Here is a 12,500-nt window from a genome sequence, read left to right on the forward strand (position 1 = left end):
CTTCCTCCTCCCTCAGTCTCCTCCTCCCTCAGCCTCCTCCTCCCTCAGCCTCCTGCTCCCTCAGCTTCCTCCTCCCTCAGTCTCCTCCTCCCTCAGCCTCCTGCTCCCTCAGTCTCCTCCTCCCTCAGCCTCCTGCTCCCTCAGCTTCCTCCTCCCTCAGCTTCCTCCTCCCTCAGCCTCCTCCTCCCTCAGCCTCCTCCTCCCTCAGCCTCCTGCTCCCTCAGTCTCCTCCTCCCTCAGCCTCCTCCTCCCTCAGCTTCCTCCTCCCTCAGTCTCCTCCTCCCTCAGACTCCTCCTCCCTCAGCCTCCTCCTCCCTCAGCTTCCTCCTCCCTCAGCCTCCTGCTCCCTCAGCCTCCTCCTCCCTCAGCCTCCGCCTCGCTCAGCCCATTCCTCCCTCCGTCTCCACCCGCCCCACCCCATCCCAGTTCGCCCTCCAGCCTCCCCCACCCTCAGCCTCCTCCTCGGCGCTCAGTCTCCTCCCTCGCTCCCTTCAGCCCATCCCTCCCTCCGTCTCCACCCGCCCCACCACCCCATCCCAGTTCGCCCTCCAGCCTCCCCCTCCCTCAGCCTCCTCCTCCTCCACCTCCCCTTCCCTCCTCGCCCTCAACCTCCGCCGTCCCACACACAGCTCCCCCCTCCGCCTCCCCCTCTTCTGGCCCTCGGAGTCCGCCTCCTCCTCCCTCCGCCTCCCCCTCCCTCCCCCGCCTCCCTCCCTGCTCCCTCGGCCTCCTCATTCTGGGCCGCCTCGCCGGAGAGGGGCCCTGGCGGCCTCTAGGCCAGTGAGGGGAGGGTGAGCGTGAAGCGATGCGTAGCCTCTGTGTAGGCCTCTGCCCATCAAGGCCAGCGCCGGTCCCCACTGTGGGACCCGGCAGCAAGATGAGCTCAAGGCTGCTGATCCCCTGGATGCTGAGCTCAGGAAAGCTGTCACCAGTGGGAGCCCTGCGCCAGGAGACGTCAGCTCTGCCCGGACCGGCAGTCGAGGCGGCCGGAGCTCGGACCAGCGCCCGCCGATTCGGCCCAGCCCCTGTTGCCGGTCACCCACCAGCAGCCGCAGCCGACCACCAGGCCGGAACCCTCAACCCCGGACCACAGGAGGAGATATTTGGAATAAAGGGGATCAAAAGCTCGGTGAAGGAGGTCGGTTTTCAAGGAGTGTCTTAAAGGAGGAGAGAGAGAGAGAGAGACGGAGGCAGAGAGAGAGAGAGACAGAGAGGGAGAATGAGAGAGAGAGAGAGAGACAGAGAGCGAGAGACAGAGAGGGAGAATGAGAGAGAGAGAGCGACAGAGGGAGAGGCAGAGAGAGAGACAGAGAGAGAGAGAGAGCGAGAGACAGAGAGGGAGAATGAGAGAGAGAGAGCGACAGAGAGTGAGACAGAGAGAGAGAGAGAGAGACAGAGAGAGAGGGAGAGAGAGAGAGGGAGGGAGAGAGAGAGGGAGAGTAAGAGAGAGAGACAGACAGAGAGAGAAAGAGAGGGAGAGGGAGAGAGAGACAGAGAGGGACAGAGAGAGAGACAGAGAGAGAGAGGGAGAGTAAGAGAGAGAGAGAGAGGGACAGAGAGAGAGAGAGACAGAGAGAGAAAGAGAGGGAGAGGGAGGGAGAGAGAGAGACAGAGAGAGACATAGAGAGAGAGAGAGAGAGAGACAGAGATGGAGAGAGAGACAGAGAGAGAAAGAAAGGGAAAGGGAGGGAGAGAGAGAGACAGAGAGAGAGAGAGAGACAGAGAGAGAGGGGAAGAGGGGGAGAAAGAGACAAACAGAGGAAGAGACAGAGAGAGAGAAAGACACAGAAAAAAAGAGAGAGAGAGAGAGGGAGGAGAGGTTTAGGGAGGGAATTCCAGAGCTCAGGGCCCCCCCCAGGCAGCTGAAGGCACGGCCGCCAATGGTGGAGCGATGGGAATCGGGGGATGCTCGAGAGGCCGGAATTGGAGAAGGGCAGAGATCTCGGAGGGTTGTAGGAGGTTACAGAGATAGGGAGGGTTGTAGGGGCTGGAGGAGGTTACAGAGAAAGGGAGGGGTGTAGGGGCTGGAGGAGGTTACAGAGATAGGGAGGGTTGTAGGGGCTGGAGGAGGTTACAGAGATAGGGAGGGGTGTAGGGGCTGGAGGAGGTTACAGAGATAGGGAGGGGTGTAGGGGCTGGAGGAGGTTACAGAGATAGGGAGGGTTGTAGGGGCTGGAGGAGGTTACAGAGATAGGGAGGTCTGTAGGGGCTGGAGGAGGTTAGAGAGATAGGGAGGGTTGTGGAGCGGGTGGAGGTGCAAGTTATGGGGGTGGAAGATGGGAGATGGCAGGGAATGTCAGAATGGTTGGGTCTGTCTGGGTAACAACGGAGATATGAGGCTTTGAGCAGCCGACGACTGAGAGACAGGAAGGCAGCACTCCCTCAGCACTGACCCTCCGACAGTGCGGCGCTCCCTCAGCACTGACCCTCCGACAGTGCGGCGCTCCCTCAGCACTGACCCTCCGACAGTGTGGTGCTCCCTCAACACTGACCCTCCGACAGTGCGGCGCTCCCTCAGCACTGACCCTCCAACAGTGCGGCGCTCCCTCAGCACTGACCCTCCCACAGTGCGGCACTCCCTCAGCACTGACCCTCCCACAGTGCGGCGCTCCCTCAGCACTGATCCTCTGACAGTGCGGCACCCCCTCAGTGCCGACCCTCTGACAGTGCGGCACTCCGCCAGCACTTTCCCTCCAACCGTGCGGCGCTCCCTCGGCACTGACCCTCCATGTGTGTAAGTATGAATGTGAGTCAATGTGTGTGTTTGTGTGCGCATGTGTGAGAGTGAGTGTGAGTGTGTGTGTGTGTGTGTGTATGTGACAGTGTGTGAGAGTGAGTGTGTTTGTTTGTTAGTGTGAGTGTGAGTGAGTGTGTGAGTGTGTGAGTGTGTGTGTGTGTGTGCGTGTGAGTGTGTGCGCGTGAGTATGAGTGAATGTGAGTGTATGATTGTGCGTGAGAGTTTGTTAGTGTGAGTGTGAGTGAGTGAGTGTGTGTGTGTGAGTGTGAGTGTGTGTGAGTGAGTGTGTGTGAGTGTGTGTGTGAGTGTGAGTGTGTGAGTGTGAGTGTGTGAGTGTGTGTGTGAGTGAGTGCGTGTGTGTGTGAGTGTGTGTGTGTGTGTGAGTGTGTGTGTGTGTGAGTGTGAGTGAATATGAGTGTGTTAGTGTGTGTGAGAGTGTTTGTTAGTGTGAATGTGCATGTGAGTGTGAGTGAGTGTGTTTGTGAGTGTGAGTGTGAGTGAGTATGTGTGTGAGTGTGAGTGAGTATGTTTGTGAGTGTGAGTGTGAGTGAGAGTGAGAGTGAGTGAGTGTGAGTGTGAGTGAGTGTGTTTGTGCGTGTGAGTGTGTTTATGAGTGTCTGTGAGTGAGTGTGAGTGTGAGTGAGTGTGTGAGTGTGTGTGTGAGTGAGAGTGAGAGTGAGAAGTGAGTGTGAGTGTGAGTGAGTGTGTGTATAGAGTGTGTGTGAGGGTGAGTGTGAGTGAGTGTGTTTGTGAGTGTGTGAGTGTGTTTATGAGTGTGAGTGTAAGTGTGAGAGAGTGTGAGTGTGAGTGAGTGTGTTTGAGTGTGTGAGTGAGTCTGAGTGTTAGTGTGTGAGTGTGAGTGTGTTTGTGAGTGTGTGTGTGAGTGTGAGTGTGAGTGAGTGTGTGTGTGAGTGTGAGTGTGTGTGTGTTTGTGAATGTGTGTGAGTGTGAGTGTGTTTGTGAGTGTGAGTGAGTGAGTGTGAGCGTGAGTGAGTGTGTTTGAGTGTGTGAGTGTGTTTGTGAGTGAGTCTGAGTGTGTGTGTGAGTGTGAGTGTGAGTGAGTGTGTTTGAGTGTGTGAGTGTGTTTGTGAGTCTGAGTGTGTGTGAGTGAGTGTGTTTGTGAGTGTGAGTGTGAGTGTGTGTGTGAGTGTGAGTGAGTGTGAGTGTGTTTGTGAGTGTGTGTGTGAGTGTGTGTGTGTGAGTGTGAGTGTGTGAGTGTGTGTGAGAGAGGGTGTGTGTGAGTGTGAGTGAGTGTGAGTGTGTGTGTGTGTGTGTGTGTGTGTGTGTGTGTGTGAGAGAGTGTGAGTGTGAGTGAGTGTTTTTGAGTGTGTGAGTGAGTCTGAGTGTTAGTGTGTGAGTGTGAGTGTGTTTGTGAGTGTGTGTGTGAGTGTGAGTGTGAGTGAGTGTGTGTGTGAGTGTGAGTGTGTGTGTGTTTGTGAATGTGTGTGAGTGTGAGTGTGTTTGTGAGTGTGAGTGTGAGTGAGTGAGTGTGAGCGTGAGTGAGTGTGTTTGAGTGTGTGAGTGTGTTTGTGAGTGAGTCTGAGTGTGTGTGTGTGAGAGTGTGAGTGTGAGTGAGTGTGTTTGAGTGTGTGAGTGTGTTTGTGAGTCTGAGTGTGTGTGAGTGAGTGTGTTTGTGAGTGTGAGTGTGAGTGTGTGTGTGAGTGTGAGTGAGTGTGAGTGTGAGTGTGTTTGTGAGCGAGTGTGTGTGTGAGTGTGTGAGTGTGAGTGTGTTTGTGAGTGTGTGTGTGAGTGTGTGTGTGTGAGTGTGAGTGTGTGAGTGTGTGTGAGAGAGTGTGTGTGTGAGTGTGAGTGAGTGTGAGTGTGTGTGTTTGTGAGTGTGAGTGTGAGTGTGATTGAGTGTGAGTGTGAGAGTGTGAGTGTGAGTGAGTGTGAGTGAGTGTGAGTGTGTGTGTTTGTGAGTGTGATTGAGTGTGATTGAGTGTGAGTGTGAGTGTGAGTGTGAGTGTTTGGGTGACTGGTGCTGCTGGAGAAGTCCAGGTGAGTGGTAATCGGTTATGATGCCTCCTGTGGCCGAATAGAAGGAATGTGCCAACCGGTGGGTGAAACCTGCCCTGGTCAGGCGGGTGGGGTCCACGAGGGTGCAGAGAGGGCGGGCTCAGAGATCAGAAACTTCCAGAAGCCAGTGGGTCCGGGTGGTCACTTCTCGCTCCTCGGTCCCTCTCGCAGGTAACCAGCCTCACGGTGGGGCCGGAGACCCTGACCTCTCATCGGACGGCAGCGAGGGGTCACCTCTGGACTGGACAGCGAACGGCGGGATGGAGGGTGCGGACCCCCTGACCTCGCCCGGCAGTGCAGCCGCTCTCCAGAGGAGGCGCACACTTCACACTCGGAGCAAATCGCAAGCAAATACTTCAGCAAACCGGGCCCCACGAGCCCTCTACTGTCTTAACCTCAACAACCCCATCCGGAGAGCCTGCATCAGCTTCGTCGAGTGGAAGTATCCTTCATTGCAGCTCGGGGTTAGATACAGAGTAAATCACCCTCTACCCTGTCCCCATCAAACACTCCCAGGACAGGTACAGCACGGGGTTAGATACAGAGTAAACTCCCTCTACAACTTCCCCATCAAACACTCCCAGGACAGGTACAGCACGGGTTAGGTTCAGAGTAAATCTCCCTCTACACTGACCCCATCAAACACTCCCAGGACAGGTACAGCATGGGGTTAGATACAGAGTAAAGCTCCCTCTACACTGTCTCCATCAAACACTCCCAGGGCAGGTACAGCACGGGGTTAGATACAGAGTAAATATCCCTCTACACTGTCCCCATCAAACACTCCCACGACAGGTACAGCACTGCTTCTTTGTGTTGGTTTTGCTCCCTGTTGGACATTATGACGCTTCCTCCCACTGCCCACATCGGCTGGGTTGTCCCTCTCTTGACGCTCTTTTCTCCTTGACGCGATCTGCAGGCCCTTTGACATCCTGATCCTCTTGACCATCTTTGCCAACTGTGTGGCGTTGGCCGTGCACATCCCATTTCCCGAGGATGACTCCAACCAGATCAATCACAGCCTGGTGAGTACCTGACCCTGAACCTGCCCTCCACCCTGACCTTTAACCTGGGGAGCACCTTGCCCCTTGACCCTTGATCTTGTGAGCACTGCGTGCCTCGACCCTTAAGACCTTCGCCAACAAGGCGTCGTGAAGCCTTGCTTCAATTCGATCGAACATTGGTTAGGCCGCAGCTCGAACACTGTGTGGGAATCTGGCCTCCTTGATCATCGAGAGGACATAATTGGCTTGGAGGGAGAGCGACCAATGTTCACCAGAATTGTTCCAGGGACTGTCCCACGGGGAGAGAGATTGGGGAGGCCAAGGCCTATATCCTCTACAGTTTCAAAGAACGAGAGTCGATCTAACTGAAACCCACGGAACACTTCAAGGGACGGACAGGTTGGATGCAGTTGAGATGTTTCCCCCTGGTCAGGGATTCTAGAAGCGGGGGGTGGGAGGGGTGGGACACGGTTTCAAAATAAGGGGGAAGATCCTGATTAACAACAACGTAAAGGGATGTGGGGAGAGTGTGGCGGGGGGGGTGGGGGGGGGCGCAAAGGCATTGAAGTGGATGATCGGCCATGATCATATTGCAGGCCGGAGCAGGCTCGATGGGCTGAATGGCCTACTTCTGCTCCGATGTGCGTATGTTAATCTAGTGGGCACTGTGGACTTTGGCCCTTATCCGAGAGAGCCCTGTATTCCTTGACCTTCAACCCAGTGAGTTCTGTGCTCCTTGACCCTTAATCTTGTGAGCACTGTGCTCCTTGACCCTTAACCTAGTGAGTACGGTGCACTTTGTCCCTTGACCTAGTGAGCTCTGTACACTTTGACCCTTCACCTCGTGAGCACTGTGCCTCTTGACCCTTAACCTAGTGAGCACTGTGTTCCTTGAACTATAACCTAGTGAGCACTGTGTTCCTTGAACTTTAACCTAGTGAGCACTGTACACGTTGACCCTTAGCCTCGTGAGCAGTGTGCTCTTTGACCCTTGACCTTGTGAGCACCATGCACATTGACACTTAACCTAGTGAGCACGGTGCATCTTGGTGACCTGGTGAGTACAACTCAAGGTCACCCTTGGATGTCAATATTGTGCACTTAATTTGGTGACTTGACCCTTAACAGCTTGAGCCTTAAACTACTCGGCAACCAGCACCTCGATCTTCTTAAACAGGAGGAGGGGAGTGGGAATTGGTGAGGTTTCAGGAGGGTGGGTTCCAGGGACTCTTGGCCTGGCCTTTGGTGTCAGTATTCACTGCACAGACACTGTGGCGAACAACCAGATCGTCTGATTTTTAATGGTGCTGGTTGAGGGGTCAATATTGACGCGAGGATAGTGGGGAGAGCTCCCTCCTCAATCCAGCCCCTCTCGCAATAGCGGCCATGGGATCTTTTACATCTGCCTCAGAGGGAGATCGCAGGATAGATGTTCCAACCTGAAAGACAGCAACTCTGACAGTGCGGCTCACCCTCAGCACTGACCCTCCCACAGTGCGGCGCTCCCTCAGCACTGACCCTGCGACAGTGCGGCGCTGCGTTAATGCTGGCAGTGATGAGTGGGCGGGCAGGGGGGAGGTGTGCTGATGGTTAACGTTCTTTCTGCTTCATCCTGTCTGCAGGAAAAAGTTGAATATGTCTTTCTTATCGTTTTCACCGTGGAAACATTTTTCAAGATTATTGCTTACGGCCTTTTCATGCACCCGAACGCCTATGTCAGGAATGGATGGAACCTCCTAGACTTTGTCATCGTCATTGTCGGGTTAGTAGCTGAAATGCCTACGGCCTGTAATCCACTCCCCTTGAGCCCAGCAGCTCTCACTTATAAATAGCATCGCAAGACATTTCAGGGGTTGGGGTTTAAGTCAGACCGATATTGGACTCCGGGTCGTGGGAGGAGATGGGAAACAATCCCTTAGTTCACCACAGACTGGGAATATCACTGAGACGCAGAGGCAACTCGCTCAATCTTTTCTTGGCACGAGCCCAAGTATGCCCAATTTCAAACTCTCACAACAATTGATACCGCGGGGGGGGAAGAGCCGCTGGTTGGCTGGCAAATCGATTGTGATTGGCCGAGGCGTTGCTCTGGCGAAAGCAGCAGGGAAAGCTCCACGCTCCCCAACCGCTCCCCCACCACCCCCACCGCCCCCACCGGGGTAATTCAAAAAATTCACAAGGCTCGAACACATTCCTTTCGTTTGCAAGGGGGGACGTTTGTGAATGCATGCTCCACCGCGAGCAAGCATAAGTAAGCCACATCGCGAGCTTGACCGATGGTCTTGTATGGGTTGTTAGTGTGGCCGTTAGCACACTCAGGATTGCCCCGCCCCAATGATTGGTTGATCGAATCAAACGGCGTGTTCCTCAGCTTGTGGCAGAGTACAGACGGTTTTCAACCAGCCCATGCTCGCAAAACCCAAAACAAAACGCCTACTGTTAGATACGATTCCGCGTTCAGGCAGCTCTCACTGAACAACCCTGAATGCGCTAATAGCTACACTAACAACCATTTTAAGATAATCGGGTGAACTCATAACGTGGTTATTTTATACTTGCTCAAGGTGACGTATATTCGTACACAGGGACCCCACCTCTGCTAAGAAAAGGAATACGTTCAGGCACCTTTGGATGTTTTAATAAATGAGAGGCGCTATATAAATGTGAGCTGTGGTTTTTGCAGCTAACCACTATCCAATGTTGTGTGTAGGAGAGTTTACGTCCGCCTGTGCAGGTAAACGGCAGCCTGAGGTTTCACGTTGAATCGAAAACGTTGGGAGTGTGGAGTTCCCTCAGCATGGACCCTCCAACAGTGCGGCACTCCCTCAGCACTGACCCTCCGACAGTGTGGTGCTCCCTCAGCACTGACCCTCCGACAGTGCGGTGCTCCCTCAGCACTGACCCTCTGACAGTGCGGCGCTCCCTCAGCACTGACCCGCCGACAATGTGGTGCTCCCTCAGTACTGACCCTCCGACAGTGTGGTGCTCCCTCAGCACTGACCCTCCGACAGTGTGGTGCTCCCTCAGTACTGACCCTCAGACAGCGCGGCGCCCCCTCAGTATTGACTTTCCGACAGTGCGGCTCTACCTCAGCACTGATCCTCCGACAGTGCGGCGCTCCCTCAGCACTGAACTTCTGACAGTGTGGCACTCCCTCAGCACTGACCCTCCGACAGTGCGGCGCTCCCTCAGCACTGACCCTCCCACGGTACGGCGCTCCCTCAGCGCTGACCCTCCGACAGTGCGGCGCTCCCTCAATTCTGACCCTCCGACAGTGCGGCGCTCCCTCAGCACTGACCCTCCGACAGTGCAGCGCTCCCTCAGCGCTGACCCTCCAACAGTGCGGCGCTCCCTCAGCGCTGACCCTCGACAGTGCGGCGCTCCCTCAGCGCTGACCCTCCGACAGTGCGGCGCTCCCTCAGCACTGACCCTCCGACAGTGCGGCGCTCCCTCAGCGCTGACCCTCCGACAGTGTGGTGCTCCCTCAGTACTGACCCTCCGACAGCGCGGCGCCCCCTCAGTATTGACTTTCCGACAGTGCGGCTCTACCTCAGCACTGACCCTCCGACAGTGCGGCGCTCCCTCAGCGCCGACCCTCCGACAGTGCGGCGCTCCCTCAGCACTGAACTTCTGACAGTGCGGCACTCCCTCAGCACTGACCCTCCGACAGTGCGGCGCTCCCTCAGCACTGACCCTCCGACAGTGCGGCACTCCCTCAGCACTGACCCTCCGACAGTGCGGCGCTCCCTCAGCACTGACCCTCCCACGGTACGGCGCTCCCTCAGCGCTGACCCTCCGACAGTGCGGCGCTCCCTCAATTCTGACCCTCCGACAGTGCGGCGCTCCCTCAGCACTGACCCTCCGACAGCGCGGCGCTCCCTCAGCACCAACCCTCCGACAGTGCGGCGCTCCCTCAGCACTGACCCTCCAACAGTGCGGCGCTCCCTCAGCGCTGACCCTCCGACAGTGCGGCTCTCCCTCAGCACTGACCCTCCCACAGTGCGGCGCTCCCTCAGCATTGACCCTCCGACAGTGCGGCACTCCCTCAGCACTGACCCTCCGACAGTGCGGCGCTCCCTCAGCACTGACCCTCCCACGGTACGGCGCTCCCTCAGCGCTGACCCTCCGACAGTGCGGCGCTCCCTCAATTCTGACCCTCCGACAGTGCGGCGCTCCCTCAGCACTGACCCTCCGACAGCGCGGCGCTCCCTCAGCACCAACCCTCCGACAGTGCGGCGCTCCCTCAGCACTGACCCTCCAACAGTGCGGCGCTCCCTCAGCGCTGACCCTCCGACAGTGCGGCTCTCCCTCAGCACTGACCCTCCCACAGTGCGGCGCTCCCTCAGCATTGACCCTCCGACAGTGCGGCACTCCCTCAGCACTGACCCTCCGACAGTGCGGCGCTCCCTCAGCACTGACCCTCCCACGGTACGGCGCTCCCTCAGCGCTGACCCTCCGACAGTGCGGCGCTCCCTCAATTCTGACCCTCCGACAGTGCGGCGCTCCCTCAGCACTGACCCTCCGACAGCGCGGCGCTCCCTCAGCACCAACCCTCCGACAGTGCGGCGCTCCCTCAGCACTGACCCTCCAACAGTGCGGCGCTCCCTCAGCGCTGACCCTCCGACAGTGCGGCTCTCCCTCAGCACTGACCCTCCGACAGCGCGGCGCTCCCTCAATTCTGACCCTCCGACAGCGCGGCGCTCCCTCAATTCTGACCCTCCGACAGTGCGGCGCTCCCTCAGCGCTGACCCTCCGACAGTGCAGCGCTCCCTCAGCACTGACCCTCCCACAGTGCGGCGCTCCCTCAGCACTGACCCTCCGACAGTGCGGCGCTCCCTCAGCGCTGACCCTCCGACAGTGCGGCTCTCCCTCAGCACTGACCCTCCGACAGCGCGGCGCTCCCTCAATTCTGACCCTCCGACAGCGCGGCGCTCCCTCAATTCTGACCCTCCGACAGTGCGGCGCTCCCTCAGCGCTGACCCTCCGACAGTGCAGCGCTCCCTCAGCACTGACCCTCCCACAGTGCGGCGCTCCCTCAGCACTGACCCTCCCACAGTGCGGCGCTCCCTCAGCGCTGACCCTCCGACAGTGCAGCGCTCCCTCAGCACTGACCCTCCCACAGTGCGGCGCTCCCTCAGCACTGACCCTCCCACAGTGCAGCGCTCCCTCAGCACTGACCCTCTGACAGCGCGGCGCTCCCACAGCAATGACCCTCCGACAGTGCGGCGCTCCCTCAGCACTGACCCTCCCACAGTGCGGCGCTCCCTCAGCACTGACCCTCCGACAGTGCGGCTCTCCCTCAGCACTGACCCTCCGACAGTGCGGCGCTCCCTCAGCACTGACCCTCCCACAGTGCGGCGCTCCCTCCGCACTGACCCTCCGACAGTGCGGCGCTCCCTCAGCACTGACCCTCCGACAGTGCGGTGCTCCCTCAGCGCTGACCCTCCGACAGTGCGGCTCTCCCTCAGCACTGACCCTCCGACAGCGCGGCGCTCCCTCAGCACTGACCCTCCGACAGTGCGGCGCTCCCTCAGCACTGACCCTTCGACCGTGCGGCGCTCCCACAGCACTGACCCTCCGACAGTGCGGCGCTCCCTCAGCGCTGACCCTCCGACAGTGCGGCTCTCCCTCAGCACTGACCCTCCGACAGCGCGGCGCTCCCTCAGCACTGACCCTCCGACAGTGCGGCGCTCCCTCAGCACTGACCCTTCGACCGTGCGGCGCTCCCACAGCACTGACCCTCCGACAGTGCGGCACTCCCTCAGCACTGACCATCTGACAGTCCATCCCATCCATCCCTTCATCCGAGTTATTTATATAAATTGTAAACAGTTGAGGGCCCAGCACTAATCCCTTTGGCTCACCCCCATTACATCTTGCCAACCAGAAAATTACCCATTTATACCTACTCTCTGTTTCCATTAACTATCCAATCTTCTATCCACGCCAATATGTGACCCCCCTATTCCATGGGCTTTTATTTTACACAATAACCTTTGATGTGGCACTTTACCGAATGCCTTCTGGAAATCTAAGTCCAGCACATCCACCAGTTCCCCTTTATCCAGAGCACATGTTACTCCCTCGAAGACCTCCAATAAGTTGGCTAAACACGATTTCCCTTTCACGAAACCATGTGGACTCTGCCTGATCACCCTGAACTTATCCAAATTCCCTGCTATAACTTCTTTACTAATAGCCACCACCCTTTTCCCTATGGCAGATGTTAAGCTCACCGGTCTGTAGTTTCCTGCTTCCTGTTTCCCTCCCTTTTTGAATAAAGGCGTTACGTTTGCTATCTTCCAATCTAATGGAACCTTCCCCGAATCGAGGGAGTTTCAGAAAACTAAAACCAATGCGTCAACTACCTCACCAGCCGCTCCTTGGAAGACCCTCGGGTGAAGACCCTCGGGACCCGGGCACTGGTCACCCCGCAGCCCCAACAATTTGCTCAGTACCATCTCCTCTGGCGATCGTAATTTTTCCTGAGTTCCTCCCTCCCTTCTAATGTCCAGGTTGATAGCTGCTCCTGGGCTGATTACTTGCGCCCTCTATGGTGAAGACCGATGCAGACGGCCTGTTCAGTTCGCCTATCTCTCCTTGCTTTCCACGATCGGGTCTCCTGGCCCAATGAGAGGGCTGGCGCCCTGTTCCTCCCTGAAATATTTACGGAAGCTCTCGCAGTCCGCGGTCTGATGCATCCAGCTAATGTTAGCAGTTATAAGAAAGAAGAGATAGCAGGG

At 57.2% G+C, this 12,500-nt stretch overlaps 1 protein-coding gene across 1 annotated transcript in view; it reads left to right on the forward strand.

The window, feature by feature from the left end:
• Positions 1–805: 805 nt before the first annotated feature.
• Positions 806–12,500, forward strand: part of LOC121272758 (voltage-dependent L-type calcium channel subunit alpha-1D-like) — a 150,335-nt gene continuing 138,640 nt past the window's right edge. Inside the window, 4 exon segments of the mRNA XM_041179539.1 lie at positions 806–1,138; positions 4,777–5,195; positions 5,673–5,778; positions 7,380–7,519. Coding sequence (XP_041035473.1) covers positions 806–1,138; positions 4,777–5,195; positions 5,673–5,778; positions 7,380–7,519 — 998 coding nt within the window.

This window comes from Carcharodon carcharias, chromosome 35, assembly GCF_017639515.1.
Source record: "Carcharodon carcharias isolate sCarCar2 chromosome 35, sCarCar2.pri, whole genome shotgun sequence".
NCBI lineage: Eukaryota > Metazoa > Chordata > Chondrichthyes > Lamniformes > Lamnidae > Carcharodon > Carcharodon carcharias.